Genomic DNA, 18,094 nt, shown 5'->3' on the forward strand with positions numbered 1-18,094 from the left:
TGGTTCCCAACTTGAGGGTTGAGACCCCGACTAAGGGGCCCCACAATTAATCTGAGGGGTCTTGAGATGAATAAAGGAATAAAAAAGAAGAAAATACATGTCTGCTACACAAAATGATCTTTATTTATTCTAGTTTTTGTCTAATCTTTCTTCTCTCCTCACACGTCTAAAATGTACTCAGTTATTATAATATAATTATAAGAAAGTACAATGACTCTTTGGTTCAACTTCCTGCAACTTGTAGACATAAACACAGATAAATGTAGACAGTGTAAACACCACACAGTCCATAAGAGTTCAAAGTGATGTCTTCAAACTGGTCGCAACAATCCATACAAACGATATAAAACAGTTAAATGACTTAAAGCTGCACTAATCAAAAATTTAATACAGTATGAACACAATGAATCAAATGACTGTGTTTAATGTGAAAGGGGATGTTTTTAGTCATGAAGCCACAGAAAATTATTACTCTCTTAGCTCTACAGAGTGTTTAAATCTATTTTGAATCAGTGTTTTGTTTTTTTTGGCCCACAAACTGAGCTTTCATCAACCTCATTGATGAAAGCTGGAGATACTGGAGATACTGTGATGGAGAGAAAAAGCTCTGATAAACCCACTGTGCGCTACCCGCCCAGTATTAAACAGCATGTAGACAAAGTTAGCGACTAGCAGGTGAACACAGTGGAGCGTTTAGCAGCCAAAGAAGCAGATATTTGTCTCAGGAGGAGCTAAAAAGAGAGTGAATATTGGACTTAAATTCATCAGCTGACCGGAAACACGACACTAAATGAATGATAATGTTGCTCTTTATCTGTTAGATGTGTAAAAAGGCAACTGTTTACTAATTTGATCATCATATGAACTTCACAAGGTGATAATATGTGAGTATAGTGTTTACAGCTTCTAGTGCTGCCCCCAAGTGGAAAAAAAAAAAAAATTAATGCAGTTTTAAACAGTTAATTGTTTATCAAAATTGTTGATTTATTTCAGCACTAAAAAGAGAACCATAATAACATTCAGCACTGTATGTTTATGTGACTGTTGTGTTTGACTGTGTGTCATCATTTACACAGTGAGGCAGGTTTCTGAGCATTTACCTGTTTGTCTCTCTCTAACTGTCAGGTGCTGCTCGTCTGGTCGGCGGCTCGTCCTCCGGCAGCGGGCGGGTCGAAGTCTACCTGAACGGCCAGTGGGGGGCGGTGTGCGACTCTCACTGGACAGACAGAGACGCCAGTGTGATCTGCAGGCAGCTGGGCCTGAGGTAGGAGGAGATAAATACACGTCAGACGTTGCAGCGACGTCTCAGCAGCTTGATATTTGCTCTTACTGGTCAAGTCAAGGGTTGAGAGAGAAAACGGGAGGCAGAGAGGGGAGAGAGAGACACAGTGAAGCACAGCAACAACAATAATAACAATAATAACAATAATAATGATATAAATATGACTAATAATAATAATGGTGATTTTTTATTAACAGTGACATTGGCACGGCGCTCCAGCACTCACAGTTCGGCTCGGGCTCCGGCCTTTTCCACTATGAGCGTCTGGGTTGCCATGGAGACGAGAACACCCTGAGTACCTGCCGGAGCAGGACTTTCGTCACTGGGGACTGTAACCATGGAAACGAGGCAGCAGTGGTGTGTGAGCCGCCGGAAGGTCAGTGTGACTTCCTAGACTGTCATGGCAACCAGACCTGAATAATCCCCCCCCCCCCCCCTTCACCTGAGAGAGACAGAAAGGAAGAGATTATATTTGAAGATTATTTGTTTTTCTTTTATAATGGACTGTATAGTATGTGTTATGTATTCCTACTGCAGAAATAACTATTTTTAATTACAGTAAATTTGTTTCCCTCCTCTCAGGCAGCGGCACTCCTCTGCGATTGGTCGGAGGCGAGGAAGACTTTGAGGGTCGAGTGGAGGTGTTCCACGGAGGAAGGTGGGGCTCCGTCTGCGATGACCAGTGGGACGACAGAGATGCAGAGGTGGTGTGCAGACAGCTGGGCTTCAGGTACTGCATGTACTTCAAACCAGGTCAACATCTGTGTGGTGACATTTTCAAACCAATCTCTTCTTACTCGCCCTTAAAGATCCCCTCCAGATGTGTCTTATGATGTATATAAAATGCACTACTTTGAATAATAGTTTGTGTCTAATGTAGTTTTTTCACAAAAAAGTTTAATTATCTCATTAAAATCCTTAAAATGATCCAGAATCTGTGACTATACAAATATTACTTTAACTTTAACTAAGGGTTCACGCATTAAATCACACTGTAGTTGTGGAGGAGACTCTTATTTAATATTTTTCTTATTATCAACAAATCCTAAACACCAAAACCAGCAATTTGTTATTTCATTTTTCAGTACTTTCTGATTCCCCTTCTCCGTCTGTGGCATTAAGCCCTATTTGTTCCTTCCTTAAATCTTTAAAAACAGGGTACAAATATATGGTTTCGTTAAAAAAGGCTCAGTAATTTTCTAAATTAGCTGCAGTTTTTAGAAAATGTTACACAAAATGAAGTAAATAGTGCATTTGTTGGGGACTATTTTCAGCTGTGGATTAATACACATTTGTTGCATTTGGATCATGTCACCCGGTGCAACGTTGTGACTCACGGATGTGTTTTTAATAGTTTCTGAGAGCTCTATGGCGCAGAGGAATAAGATATATGAGGCTCTGCGTACACAGACGATCCTTGTTAGTGGCATCAATTTTTTATTGGTTTTGGTCTTTTGATGAGATTTGTTGACTCCGGGGCACAGATGCCACCATGAGCATGAAACAGACGTCACCATGGATACCGACAGATGCCTCGCTCGCTCAGCCAGTGTGTTGTATTATGTAGTGTTGACCAGTGAATGTACAATATCCCCAAAGTGAGCATATGTGATAGATGGTTGCGAATTGAAGCCTGCATTTACTGAGATACTGGAGATACTGTGACTCTTGAAGTGTTGACGAAGCGACTGAATTATCATGACATTTCCTCTTTTCCTGCACTTCTGTTTAGTGGTAGTGAAGTTTGATTCATCAACGCTGGTGGAGACTTTCTGTCAGACGGTTTTATGTCCATTTCCTCTCACCTCTTGCTGGTTTTGTGAAGGCCCTCAGTTGGAAAAACACTTCCTGTTATTGCTCAATCAAAGGTGAAGTGGAGAGAGACTGAGCATTGGACCCAAAGTGACCAGTGTCCAGTACCAGAAAGTATTTGGGTCAAAATTGGACACTGAATCAGTATTTTAAATAGACAAAGAGGAGCTGCCTCTCTCCTTTAAAGCCTAGTAGGAAATAAAATTGTGTTATTTATCTGATGCTCTTGGGTTAATAACCATTAGTGAGCTTGAAGAGTTTGGTAAAGAGAACATGGGTGTTGTTTGGATCACGGTTTTTCTCACAAAAGTGAGGAAAAAATGAGCAGGAAACACCGCGATGAAGGTTTGAATCTTTGCAGGTGTTCCCTTCGTGCAGTGAGAGACTTCAGCCCCGACAGAGGAGGCGAAGCAGAGAACTTTGACTGTCTAACAGAGATAAAGTTGTAGCTGTGAGGGGAGAGAAATTCTTCCATGTTCGACATAAAGGTTGCATTTCATCTCCTCGAACATCGAGGGACGCCTCATCATCTGTGTTTGTGCCTCTAAATAATAAATGCCCTGACACTGACGCACAGGTTCTCACACAGCTGCACAAAGGCTCTGATGTGATTTGACACTTGAAGGCAAAACTGAGTGAAAATTATTTGTTTACCCACCAGGTTTTTTCCTTTTTTTCCCCTACAATAGGTAGGTGCATCAAACACTTACAAGCTTTCTCATATTTTTTACAACTACCACCCCTCCCAGTAGGAATGTTCAGATTCCCCAAACAAATATGATTTTTTGACAACAACCATCCACCTGTTCACAGCTTCCTATGTGACAGCACAGAGGACAAAACAGTCTTTCCATCCATCTTCTACTTCCTGTATTCTGATGTCATTATTCTTCTCTAAAAATGGTCTGTGCCTCACTGTGCTTTTAACAAACCCTTTGCATGTTATTTTCAGTTTAAACATGAACTTCAACTGTACACACAGTACAGGAGAAATGTACGGACACACAAAAACATACACTTTAAAGCATTTCAGCATCAATAAATGATCACAACATGATGCAACAGCATCCTTGTACGAACTATTCATTATTTATTTGGAGTATTTCAGACATTATCTTTATTTTTAGAGTATTTTCTTTTGCCATTTCTTTGCTTTGGTTAGAACTGGGCAGCATTAAAAACAACTCAGGTTTATGTTTATGTCAGTCGGTTGTTTGGTCAGTCCACCTTTTTAGTTCAGACTGGCGTATCTCAACAATTATCGGTTTGATTGCCATTCATTTTAGTACATAAATGTTTATCATAGGATGAAACCTAATGACTCTGGTGATCTCCTGACTTCTCCTCTAGCGCCACCATGAGGTTCACATTTGCGGTTTTTAGTGAAATATCTCAACAACCACTGAATGGATCGCCATGAAATTTGGTACAGACATCCTTGTTCCTCAGGATGAATTGCAATCACTTGGTGAACTTTTCATCTAGCACCAACATTAAGATTAAATCAAAAATCATAATTTAGTGTGACTAATCTCATTCCCATCAGCCTCAGCTGTACTTAGTCTTAAGTGCTAATAGTAAATGTTAGCATACTAACATGCTAAACTAAGGTGAAAAATGCAAACATTAGACCTAAGATATTATCATTGTGAGCACGTTAGCATTAGTATTTAGCTCAAAGCAGCCTCAAAGAGCTGCTAGCATGGCTCTTTAAAGCTAGCATGGGAAAAGGGTTACTATTTGTATTTTAGTGAATAAATGTACCAAGAATAAACTGTTAATTTGACAAGAATATACATCTGTGTTTGAATTACTAAGCAGCAAATATTCTGAGGCATGGAAGCAAGTCAAACTAAAAAATCACTGGGTTAAAATGCCCAGTTTGAGGAACCCAGATCAGTATAGCACTAATACACCACTGGGTTAACTTGTAGCAGTCTGTTATTTTGACCCAGTGTTACACACAACAAGCTTTAGCTAAAAACTGTCACAAATGTATTGTTTCTTGTACAAAATAATGTGCACATGACATTCAAAAGATACATTTTATTTTATTAACAATCAATAACAAATTGTGACATGTAAGTTTAAAAAGAGCAGAGTCGATAATAAAAAAGTTTGAGTTTGGGTAAATAACCCAACAGTAAAATAAAAAATAACAATAAAACTGGGTCAAAACACCGTTTTGTCTTGAGTGGCTTTCTGGGTAACATTAACCCAGTATTGTGTTGGTGCAATATTGACCTAAACTGGGTAAAATTTGAGCCCAGTGAATGAATGTGCGTGTTCAATCCTCACATATCTACAAATACAGTATCAGAAACTAAATGCAAGTATCAAGAATTCCTTCAGATATTTCAACAAGATTTCCAGTTTTTCCAGTTCCCTGAATCTTACAGTATATCTCTGTTATAAAAAATAGAAATTAAAGTCCCCTGTAGTCACCTTTTATGTGTGTGTTTCAGTGGTGTGGCGAAGGCCTGGTCGTGGGCTCACTTCGGTCAGGGTTCAGGCCCCATCCTGCTGGATGCTGTGAAGTGCACAGGAAACGAGCTCATCCTGGATCAGTGTCCCCATGGCGACTGGGAGCAGCACAACTGTGACCACATGGAGGATGCTGGGGTCTCCTGCAGCCCTTATACAGGTACATGTACAGTATACACACACACACACACACACACACACACACACACACACTACTGTACACACTGATAGGCTTAAAGCTGTTATTTTTAGCCTCTGAACATCAATAAATTATTACAGTATGGAGCAGTAACATCCTCTGTGACAAGCAGGATTTATGAGAATTGAGAATCTCTGCTGTCATGATCGTCTAACTTATTTATATTTATATCACAAATTAATAATTAATGTGCAAATTATATAATAATGTTTAAAATATTACATGCAGGAGCTGTAAAATGTAATCTCTGGCCTTACGGCTGCATAATTGATTTTGTTTCAAGTGTATCTGCCTTTAATCACATCTACGTCCCCAAAGGAAGTTGTTATAATGGGACACAATGTGAAACTGTTTCAGACGGTGTGGTGCGTCTGGTCGGAGGAGACAGTCCCTGGGAGGGTCGGGTCGAGGTTTTCCACAACGGTGACTGGGGGACGGTATGTGACGACCACTGGACCCAGCAGCATGCCGACGTGGTCTGCAGACAGCTGGGCTACAGGTACGGAAACAAACCGACACACACGTTGGAAGAAGATGAAGAACTAGTTTGCTTTGGTGCAGAACTCCACAGAGATACATTTATAACAGTTACATTACATTACAGTTTAATCAAAGCTTTAATCAATATGCTTCTATTACTCAAACTTAATGATATCAGTATAATTTAGTCTTCTGTTTGGAACAGCATGCTAATTTTTTTTCCAAATCAAATTTCCTTTATTAAGATGACTGTAATTAAATACAGTGTTATGTAAGTAATACAGTAGTGTAACAGTTTACTATACAGAGAAGACATAATTTTCAACAAATCTCTCAACAAAAGGCGATTTTATCAATATCTAAATCAATCAGAACTATTTGTATAGCACCTTTCATACAGGTCAGTGCAATTTAAAGTGATTTACAGATGACTTACAAGCTGATAAAACAGTACAAATTGATAAAAATGAAATAATAAAACCAATACAATATATAAAATATGATAACAATAGTAAAATAGATAAAGACAATAAAAAAAATAAAACCTCGGTCATTATACTGATTACTGTACATCCTTGTTTACATGAATGTTTTATATTTGTATTCATAATTTTATTTTGGACTGTTGCAGAATTTCTTTTTAACTCTAAATCTAACTCGTTTTTATCTTTTTATCTAACTGCCTCCTCTCAGACACTCACACTGACCAGTCTCACACCAACACTGCTTTCCAAACACCAATCAGAATAAACCAAATTATAACACAACTGGGAAGAAGAAACTAAAAGCCAAAGTAGATTAGAACGTTATCTGACCATAAAAACAGATTATGAATCGGCAGAATATCTACTGTCAAAGATAGAAAGTAGAGACAGATCCTCACCAAGAACAAACTCAGTGATCACAAACTAGTGATCGAAAAAGGACGATCATGGCAACTAAAAGAAAACAGAATATGTGGTCACTGTTTAATAGATCAGGTTGAGACAGAGATGCACTTCCTCCTACGATGAAAAACATTCAATGAAATAAGGAACATTTATTTTTTTAGTTGAACTCTGTGATTTCAGATTTTAAAGATTTTAATGACCTCTCATAATTAAAAATACTCCTTAGAGAAGGAGACGGGTCATATGTTGCTGCCAAATATGTATCAAAATGCCACAACCTGAGGGACAGTGAATGACCTACACACACACACACACACACACACACACACACACACACACACACACACACACACATTTGAATTCATTGTTACTTAGTTATATTTTATCATTACAAAAATATGAATTGTAGTAATTTAAGTTCATTCTCTCTTGCCTTACAAAATTTTTAGTCCCTTCCTGGGTCTAATTTACTGCCTTGTCATGTTGCCGTTGATTATTTGAAGAGAAACTGCAGAAACATCTTATTTCCCTCGAGTGACTGGAGTACAATTAAACAAGAATTCAGGCTTAGAGGGAAATAACACATCACTAACATTAATGATTTTGAAATATCACTTTAAACACACGACGGTTAGCTTAAAAACTGAAAAAATCCACCTGTAGTTTTGAGCGTTTTGATCTTCTTTATAATGTAAAACAACACAAAATATCACTAATGAGGTAAATCCTACTTCACAAGAGTAGACGTTCACCTGTTCTGCACCTGCAGGGGTCACGCTGAGGTCGTGTCAGATGGAGCGTTCGGTGAGGGCGTCGGTCTGATCCTGCTGGACGACGTCCGCTGCGAAGGATCTGAGACCTCCCTGCTGGACTGTCGCCACGGGATCTGGGGTCGGACCGACTGCTCCCACAGTGAGGATGTCGGGGTGCGCTGCAGGGCCAGATCCAGCCAGGAGACCAATGAGGTGCCAGTTATCGCACCGTCCACAGGTAAGAAATGTGAGATGACTGAAGATGGGGGGGCGGGGGGGAACCAAAAATTCCTTGAAGCCATGGACAGCACAGGAGTAGGGTGTAGTTATCGGATTTGCAGCTAGGTAGCGTCGGCCTACAGCTTAGTGAAACTATAATTGGGACTGAAGATGACTGAAACAACAAACTATCATTTCACTGCACTGCAGAAGTTTGGTGACTGTGCATCTGCAATTAATTTTGTACCAAAAAGGGCAAACTGTCCCTGCAGACTGTGGTCTTACACCAGACTATGAGGTATTTGCTTTATACTTGTAAAAGTGTCCACTTAAGACAAATTTCTAAATATAATAACAATAAAAACAAGATGCACAAGAGGTTTCTATCCATCTATGTCCCTTTAGTAGAATAAGGAATGAAAAAAAACAAACAGTTGTTGCTCCTTTCGTGTCTGTGTTTTGTCCAAAGAGTTTAAATGCCACATGTTGACAGCAGACAGAATAAAGCAGTGTTTACTGTCTCAGCACCCCAGAGGTCCTGCGTCTCCTGTAGACACACAGTCCATTACAATGAGAATAGAGGCTGAAGAAAGAGACACCAGGCTCCGGATGACATTTAGTCCTGTCAGCAGACATTTAACGCGCTCTCGGTGACTGCAGACTGCAGTATGTAGATGCACAGATATGAATATTAATAAGAGTTGTGTTTGTTTGGGGGTTTTTTTCTTTCAGGTCCCCTGGTGCGTCTTGTGGGCGGCAGCAGCAGGAAGGAGGGTCGAGTCCAAGTGTATCTCCATGGTGACTGGGGAAGTATTTGTGACTCTGGATGGAATGACCTGAATGCAGCCGTCGTGTGCAGACAGCTCGGACACAGGTTAGCGTTTATGTCTGCATGAAAAAGACTTACAGATAGAAAAAAATGGCACAAAAATTCATATTTTCTAATCCACGCATCTTCTCTACAGCGGTGGAGCGGTAGCAGCCGGAGGGTTCGGTCAGGGGAAAGGACCCATCCACCTGGACCAGGTGAGGTGCACAGGGAAGGAGGAGTTCCTGGGAGAGTGTCCCTCTCTGGGTCAGAGTATCCAGGGCTGCAGACGCAGGGAGGATGCAGGGGTGAGGTGTGACGTCACGCCGCAGGAGTCAGCGGTAAAAGTTAAACCGGAAGAGCTGAGCTGCGGCCTGAGGAAGCTCGGGGAGGAAGAGAGCAAGAGGAGGAAGCAAGGAGAGGAGAACATGCTCAGGTAGGATTTGGAACCATATTTTGTATTTCAGATTGTCCAAATCTGACTCTGCATCCTGGTGACTCAAGAACTGATGATTCAGTTCCAACAGTCACATTTTCATATATATATAAATGATCTTTTGAATTCTTTAATTCAAAAGGATTGATCATGATCAACATTTTAGGCCCCTAATAAACCCCCACACCCTGCCATCTTTGCATTATTTTAGAGCTGCAACAATTAGTCAATAAATCGATTATTGACAGAAAATGAATTTGCAAGTATTTCAATAATCAATTAATCGTTTCTGTCATTTTTTAAGCAAAAATGCCAAATATTTGGGAATTTGCTGCTTTTCCTCATCTTGCATTATATTAAATTGAATATCTTTTGGATTTTAAACTGTTTGTTAGACAAAATCACTAATCAAACGATTAGTTGCTTAATTGAAAAAATAATTAGAAGATTATTGGACAGTGAAAATAATTCTTTGCAGCCCTAAATTATTGATCATCTTAATATTCATTATTTCCTCACAGACCCAAAAACCAACTAGTACTGTTGGAATAACACCACCAGGTCTCAGGTTTTCTGTGTTTCAGTAATTTGATCAAAACTTTATTGAAGAATATGCAGCATGTGAGCAGGATATCAGCTAAAAGGTGTTAAAACTAGATTTTCCAGACGTCCTGATGGTCGAATGGTTTAAGACATGAAATGACGTTCCTGATTCATTGATTGTGTCGCCTCTCCGTCCATGTGTTTCCTGTTTCACTATACTCTCACAACTAATGCAGAAATGCTATAAAAAAGGACTTAAAATGCTGACAGAGCTACAGGATTACAAATAATGCAGGACCTATCTTAGTTGATATTTATTGGTGCGAATTTCCAATTAATCAAATTACTAAACAAACAACACACAGTAAACCTGCCATCTTTTAATAAATTAAATATGGGACTGTTTATTCATATCTCACACTAAACTGTAACTATTCTATTTTAGCTTCTATTGTATCTTATTTTTTTAAATTTTAATCTTTTAAATCCTAAATGTGTCTTTTTATATTGTCATGTGTATCTTCTGTTAATGATCTTTATGTTTGATGTAAAGCATTTTGAATTGCCTTCCCTTGAACTTATCTCACATTTTGAAAGCTGTTGTCTTTGTGTGTTGCTCCAAACCTCGGTGTCAGGAGGGTCTTTCCTGATTAAAATCCTCTCGCGCACAGAAAAAATAAAAAATGATTTCCTGCAGCAGCTCTTTTCAAATAAATAAACGAAGAAATGTACAGTCAGCATAAGCAGTGATACAATAACTCCTTGTAGAAGGAAAAAGATGTCAAAGCAGCAGATAGACTTTTTTTTGATGGTGATCTTTTCCTGTTCTGTCTCAGGACCACGTGGCCGTGGCAGGTGTCGGTGTGGCTTCAGTCCCAGAGTGAAGATGGTGGTCCTCTCTGCAGCGGCACTCTGATCAGTCCCTGCTGGGCTCTGACCTCTGCGTACTGTGTCAGCAGGTAAATCAGACGTACAGCTGAGCTTTACATCAGTTCTCTCACAGGAGGAGGTGTGAAGTAATAAATCCACCTTAAGTTTCCTCTCTCGTCTGTCACTCCCTCTCTTCTTCTTCCTCCCCCAGGTTTGGCAGCGATCCGTCCAGGTACGTGGTGCGTGTCGGGGCCTCAGAGCAGACTCTCACCCCGGAGAAGGTGGTGGTTCACAGGAAGTTCAAGGGTCAGAGCGGAGGTCATGACCTGGCTTTGTTGAAGCTGCCCAGCACCAAGGGTCACTGTATGACCTTTGACCGCAACACCAATGCAGCATGCCTTCCTACTACAGATGCAGCATCAGGGGGAAGTACTCCATCTTCCTGTGTTGTCATGGTTACCGCTGGCTGGACAGGAGCAGGTATGTGTATTTAAAAATATCTTCTAGATGCAAAACCAGTGCAGAGCAGTAAAAAATGTGAAGATTTAAGATTTTATGAAACAACATGATGTTGATGAGAGCAGCTCTTATGTAGCTACAAAAACAAAAACAAATTATAGCACTGGGACGCTTATGTCAGAATTTTTTAAATGCTCATATCTATGAAATCACACATAACAACAACAAGAACAATGACATTGCAAACAACTCTTTTTTTTCCATAAATTTTCATCAGATTTACTTTATAAATAAATATTATAATATATTTAAAGGTTAGAATTTGACCTTTGTGGCAGGTTTTGGCTGCTTGTCTCAAATGTTACAATGAGTAGTTCATAAAAATATAAGAATAACCTCTTATAATTGTAAATTTTGTCTTAATAAAGTAACTTTGACTTTCAAACTTTGATTCAGGGCATGTAGGGCTGCAACTAACGGATACTTTCATGACTGAAATCTGTTAATTATTATTTTTGATATTTATTTTTTGATGTTTTTTGATCATTTATAAGATGTCAGAAAATAGTGAAAAATGCCCATCATTAGTTAAATATATTCAATTTGCAGTGATATATATATAAAAAAAAATCAAACAATTATCTGTTTTAAGAAGCTAGAACCAGCAAATGTTGACATATTTGCTTGATAATTGATTAAACGAGTAATCGATTATCAAAATTATTGCTGATTAATTTCCTGTTGATGGACTAGTCATCTAATTCCACCTCTTTCATCATCTCGTCTGCCCTCTCTCCTAGATTCAGTTCTTGCATCCTGGGTCCCTCTGATGTCGTCATGGCAATGTAAGAAGCGCTATGGCGACAGCTTCTCCAGCCACGGCACCCTGTGTGCCGGCAGTCCTCCAGACACCAGCCTCCTCCATGGCGACAGTTGTCAGGGCAACTCTGGAGGCGGCCTGGTCTGCCTCGGTGAGGCAGGTCGATGGGTCCTTACCGGGGTTGTTGCCGGGGGTTACGGCTGCTCTGACCCCTCCTCTCCTGCGCTCTACACGAGGGTGAGCCGCTTCAGGAGCTGGATCGACGAGGTCATCAACGCACGAGCGCATCGAGAGGAGCGAGCAAAGACAAATGAAGATCTGACGCACGTTGACAATGACCTAACACACACCCGTGAGGAGCGCACGCACAGCGAGAGCAAGGATAAAAACCTCCACGTGCACGGCAAACACACACACGAGCAACAACAACAACAACACAAGAATGTGGAAATCAACGAGATTAAACACACACACACTCATCATTCACACACTAATCAACACGTCAACACACACACCAAGAGTTCGCGTACCCACCATGTAGGGGACGCTGACACAAACACGCAAATTCTGGTCTGATTGAGGCCGTGCCATTGGCTTACCATCTGTGCCATGTGACCGCCAGAGGAGGAGGAAGAGGAGGAGGGAGAGTTAAAGGAAGACGAAAGCAAACTTTAAAAGCAAAAGAAAAGAAAGACGCTCCTAACTTAGTCAGTACAAAACGGCCGTCTCTCTGTGCTCATTTCAAATCTGAACTTAGTGTTGTGAATCCCAAGTGTTTGCGGTTGCTAATCGTCGGATGAGTACAGCAGTGTGGGCAGATCTTCCTGAGCTGCCAGGATGACAGAGTGTGTGGGTGATTTGTGGTGCTTACATGTGAGTTGCAGCCTGTTAAGAAGCAGAAACAACGACTGAAGGATCTGCGTCGTTTAGGTTCGAGCCCTGCAGATTTATCAGCATGCTGATCAGGGCCTTTCACTGATACTGAAAATCAAAAAATCAGCATGGCATGTATTTTAAGGACAATAGTGTTAGCATAAAAAATATCTGGAGGTTATGGTCACACGAGAATCTATGCTAAAAAATCACCTAACTCACCTATTCACCTTCTGTGCAAGCTGTTAGAAGATTTCTGTTAAGTGACAAAAATCAACAAACTAACCACCAGAACATCCAGTATAAACGCTGACTGTATATCATTACCGTCCCTCTAAGATTATTAATGTAGAAGAACCTCAAACATCCTGCATCAGGTGACGCTCATCCCAAGTTAAGTTTTGATAGAAACTCAGATGTGGGTGATGTTGCTTTTTCAAAACAGGGCTCGTCTCAACCTTTACTGGTGAAATTGCTGTTGTTTATTTAGACCCATGACTAAGCTACTTAAACTTTGGGCCGTACCAGTGTTTTTACATTTTTTTTTAGGTATTTATTACTAATGATGTATACTTGCTGTTGTGTTACAGGCTGGCTTGTTTGCACTTAAACATTGTGTCATGAGTGTCGTACTCTTCTCAAAAGTATTCCTTTCTTTCCAGGAAGTAATTGGTTTCCATTTGTTTCTGTGCAATATGGAAATCAATTAGCTTAGACTCTTGGAACAGGTTGAGCAGCATATTTCCTCACAATAGATGTTAAATCAGCATTTATTTTTGTCAAAGTTTGACTATTGTTGAGTGTGTTCAGATCAATTAAACTGCATTACCCCGCAACAATAATGGACGGAAAAATCTTGCGGACGTGATGTCCGCTGTGATGGGTGACGCAACTCAAGCAGGTTTAAGGAGTCTGCTAATTGATTTCTACTCCGAGTAGAAAACAAAAGGAACGATGGCTGCCTGCAACGTAGAAAAAATATTTAAATATCTGAAACACAACAACATCAGTCGTTATATGAAGTATATATATACGCTGTAGTAAAGGAGCTAAAACTTGCAAAAACACTGGTATGGTCCTTTAAAAACTGTACAGGACAGTTCTCTCCTTTCAAAGCCATCTGAAGCTGACTGTCGGGTCCTAATTAAATATCTTTTTGTACTGAATCCAGCAGTTGGCTCTAGATAGATAGATGAGTAGGCAGATAGAAGGATAGATAGCTACTATTCCTGAGTTTAGATAGTATGTGTACTGCTTCATTCTTGACTGAATTAGATAGCCAAACTGTTGAAGTTAAATGTTGTCTGTTCTGTTGTTCTCTGAGCAGATGTGTGATTTTAACCAGAAGATGGCGACATTGCTCTATTTTCACAGAGCCTCTAGTTGGATAATGCGGCTCTGACGGTTCTTTTTATACTGTTGCTATAAGTGTTCGGACTTGACTTGTGCTTGGTGTGCTGTGAATCATTGTGTCGTGACGCATCTTGTAAACCTGCAACTGCTGTTTCTCCAACATGGACATGTCCGATGCCTGTTGTTATAATCCTGTACATAAACTCGAGCCTGTCACTACTCCTCCCTGAGACTTGATGTTTTGCCATGCAGGTCCTGTAGGTTCATGTAAATACTGTGTGTCTCTGGCTGGACAGTGAGGGAGCAGCGTAAAGTGTTTAAGGTGTAGGCCTACTTTATCTGTGTTAAACCCATCAGCTGTTCCTCAGTGTAATGTGCTAAATCATGGTTGAGTATTAAACATATACTTAGTGAAAACAAGTCATCAGTGTTGTTTCTCTTCTCTGTTGTTTTCCTACAAGCTCATTCAACTTCCAAGTAGTCAATAATAAGCTTTTATTAACAGTGTTTTCCCTTAAGTCCAAACATGCCAAATAATGGTAATTAAATGGTAATCTGCAGTTCATTTCAGTTTTTATACCCTTTTTGCACAATCTGGATTCAGCATGGAGACAATGTTTATGTCTGTGTTTACAAAAATGTGTTGGAGGAAATGAGCAAAACACTGAATCCCTTCTGTTTTTCATCATAATATGAGTCGGGTATTTATTTGATCAAATAGAAAGACTCTTAAAAGCCTTTTTCGCTGTCAAATACATGGATTTTTGTAAGTTATATGTATAAAAGATTGCTTACAAAACCTTAATTGCTTCCAAGAAAAAAAAAAAAAAAGAGTAAATCTGCTAAGCTGCTGCTCTCAGTCACCCATGAGCCATGTTAATCTTTTCTTTTGTTTGGATGGGTTCCCCTCTGAAAAAAAGGGGGGATCAGAGGAAACCCTTGTTGCAGTGGATTGGCTAGTACTGATTGAAAACCGTAAAAAAGGGATTTGATATAAGCATAAATGAGTCAGCTTTTGGGATATAGCTGACTAGTTATAAATGAATCTGGTTGAAAGTAGGTTTAGTTGCTAAAGGTTTCTATAAATTGGGACAACAGCAGTTGGTGTTAGCTCGTCCTTCGAAGGGTTAATTCACATCTGTCTAAAACTGGATCTACAGCATAGCAGTGTGAGGGGTGGCAGGACTGTCACACAAGGAAGATATTCAGAGTTAAGATGATGGACTAAAGAGAAACATGACATCTGAATGGAGGTAATTGCTGCACCATTGTTTAATTGAAGCTAGCGGAGCACGTGGATGGGAAGTAATCACACCCTCAGGTGAGAAAGACTGAAGACATCTGTGCGTGCTGGTAAATATGTGCTTCTTTTTTATGTTGCCAGATAATAAGTTTGTATGTGCACCTTTAACCCAGAGTGTGCAATCCAATGACAAAATACAGTTAGTCTAAATTAATCTGGCTTATTCAATGTGTCAGAGTATTAGAGGGGAGAGAAAACACAAGCTCACATATTGGTCGGTTGGAGAGATGAAAAACAAATGCTGACATATTTTTCCAGGAAGTAATGTTTGTGGTTTACGTAATGTTGCAGGCATGTCTTCCTGCAGCAGTCTCTTGTGTGAAGAACAGTTTCAGTGCTCGATCTGCCTGGAGGTCTTCACTGAGCCCGTGTCCATCGCATGCGGCCACAACTTCTGCAAGGCCTGTATCAGCGGATACTGGGACAACAGCGGCCAATGCCAGTGTCCACTCTGCAAGGAGACGTTCACGAGGAGTTAAAAACCAATACGACAATCCGAGAAGTCTTTGATGAATCTGCTGCGGAGCATGGAGGTGAGGCCTTCGACATCTGCATTTTGAGGAAACCGAAGGCCGCAAAGTTCTGCTTTAAGTGTCTGACATTTTTCTGTGAAATCCAACTCGGGCCTCACCACAGAGGCCTGAAGAGACACACATTACTCGACCCTGAGGTCAAACTGGACAACAGGATCTGCAAGAAGCACAATGTCTGCAGGACGGACAAAGAGTGTGTTTGCCAGTTCTGCATCAGTGAAGACCACACCGCCCACAACATTGTTCCACTGGAGGCAGAGTGTGACGAGATAAAGATCCTTCTCAGAGAGACGGAGCTTGAAGTGTGACAGATGATCCAAGAGAAGCTGCAGAGGGTCCAAGAGGTCAAATACCTGGTGGAGCTCAGAAAGAGGGACACCCAGAAGGACACATCTGATTGCGCACAGGTGTTCACCGCTCTCATCGCCTCGATTGAGAGGAGCCAATCAGAGCTCATTTGGGAGATTAAAAGAAGCAGAGAGCAATTGAGAGGAGGGCCGAGGGCTTCATTAAAGCTCTTGAGCAAGACATTAGTGCACTACAGCGCAGATGCACAGAGCTGGAGCAGCTCTTACACACAGACGACCCTCTCCGTGTCCTCCAGAGATCATCGTCGCTGTCCAACCCTCCACACATGAATAATCACCAAGAGTTCATCATCCAGAGCAGCCAGTATGAGCAGAATAACAGGAAATCTTTGCAGAGTGTCATCTCTGAACTCCAAGAGACTGCGAGGGGAGAACTTTCCGACTTAGAAGGCAAGTTCAACAAAGAAATGGAGAAGTTCCCCGATCAGAGGTTGAAGTGGATTCGGCACTACGCTGTGGATGTAACTCTGGACCCCGACATGGCACACTCACCATCTCCGATGATGGGAAGGAGGCGAGGGAAGGAAAGTGGCAGAAGAGACCTTTTAACCAGAAAAGATTCACAGGGTTATTGGGTTCGTCGGTCGTAGCAAAGGAAGGATACTCCTCGGGGAGATTTTACTTTGAGGTGCAAGAGGAAGGGAAGAACAAATGGGCCATCGGAGTCGTTAGAGAGTCTGTAGACCAGAAGAAACTGTATCCAATATCAACTGAACATGGATACTGGACATAGAGCTGGGAGACATGTATAAGGCCAACACTGCTCCCCCTGTCCTCCTCTACCCACAGAAGCTGAGGAAGGTCGGGGTGTTTGTGGATTACGAGGAGGGAAAGGTCGCCTTTTATGAAACCGAGGGCAAGTCTCATATCTACTCATTCATTGGCTACAACTTTACTGAAAAACTGTACCCATACTTATACTGCGGCATCGATGATAGTGCTCCATTGGTGATAATCCCTGTAAATCTTGAGGACTAGGACTGTAAAGGGATACATCTACGACCTCTAGTTCGTTTGTTCCCACTGAAGACGTTAAAAAAAACAAAACGTCACAAATATATAGCGTGGTCTTTACAAAATGCTAACAACTGCTGGGCACTGTAGTGTTTTAGCAAACGTTACTCAAACAGGAGTAAATAGTGCATTTGCTGGGAACCATTTTCAGCCGCAGCTCAAAAACTGTAATGAGTATTCACAGTAGCAGGTCAGTGTGTTAGGGTTTGAGTGCAACAACGGGGCACATTTATGTGTTTTAATAAGTGTAAAAACAATGGCACTCTATGGCACAGAGGAATAATCTACATTCAGCTTTGGTTACACAGAAAATATGTTTTCGTTGATTTGTTGACAATAAGGAAAATACAGAAGCTGTTCCTCAGTTTTTTTTGAAAACAATTTAACTGCTTGCGGAGGAAACTCTCAAATGTTGCATGCTTCAGTAGCTCTGCTGTGATGTTTACTGAGATCCTTTGTTGGTTTTCTTTCACTTCTGATTCAAAACACTTACACAATATCACTGTAAGAAAAAGGAGAGTTGATGAATGTTCAGTTGTGACAAATGTGTTTTTATTAATGAAACTTGTTAAATTTCTTTAGACTTAAGAGATGAT

The 18,094-nt window shown here is 40.6% G+C and overlaps 2 protein-coding genes across 4 annotated transcripts in view; both read left to right on the forward strand.

The window, feature by feature from the left end:
- LOC121887055 (neurotrypsin-like) overlaps positions 1 to 14,703 on the forward strand; it is a 31,799-nt gene extending 17,096 nt beyond the window's left edge. For all 3 annotated transcript variants that reach the window (XM_042397594.1, XM_042397597.1, XM_042397596.1), the window contains 11 exons: positions 1,126 to 1,264; positions 1,480 to 1,658; positions 1,865 to 2,012; positions 5,560 to 5,738; positions 6,135 to 6,276; positions 7,917 to 8,137; positions 8,851 to 8,992; positions 9,084 to 9,362; positions 10,742 to 10,864; positions 10,987 to 11,255; positions 12,035 to 14,703. In XM_042397594.1, coding sequence (XP_042253528.1) covers positions 1,126 to 1,264; positions 1,480 to 1,658; positions 1,865 to 2,012; positions 5,560 to 5,738; positions 6,135 to 6,276; positions 7,917 to 8,137; positions 8,851 to 8,992; positions 9,084 to 9,362; positions 10,742 to 10,864; positions 10,987 to 11,255; positions 12,035 to 12,630 — 2,417 coding nt within the window. In that variant the 3' untranslated portion in view covers positions 12,631 to 14,703. The remainder of the gene's footprint in view (positions 1 to 1,125; positions 1,265 to 1,479; positions 1,659 to 1,864; positions 2,013 to 5,559; positions 5,739 to 6,134; positions 6,277 to 7,916; positions 8,138 to 8,850; positions 8,993 to 9,083; positions 9,363 to 10,741; positions 10,865 to 10,986; positions 11,256 to 12,034) is intronic.
- A 653-nt stretch (positions 14,704 to 15,356) lies between these two features.
- LOC121887353 (E3 ubiquitin-protein ligase TRIM39-like) lies at positions 15,357 to 17,741 on the forward strand. The gene is given in 4 exon segments (XM_042398090.1): positions 15,357 to 16,057; positions 16,222 to 16,420; positions 16,842 to 17,209; positions 17,212 to 17,741. Coding segments are annotated over 4 exon segments (999 nt in total). The 5' UTR covers positions 15,357 to 15,876; the 3' UTR covers positions 17,463 to 17,741.
- The last annotated feature ends 353 nt before the right edge of the window (positions 17,742 to 18,094 follow it).

This window comes from Thunnus maccoyii, chromosome 20 (genome assembly GCF_910596095.1).
Source record: "Thunnus maccoyii chromosome 20, fThuMac1.1, whole genome shotgun sequence".
Lineage (NCBI taxonomy): Eukaryota > Metazoa > Chordata > Actinopteri > Scombriformes > Scombridae > Thunnus > Thunnus maccoyii.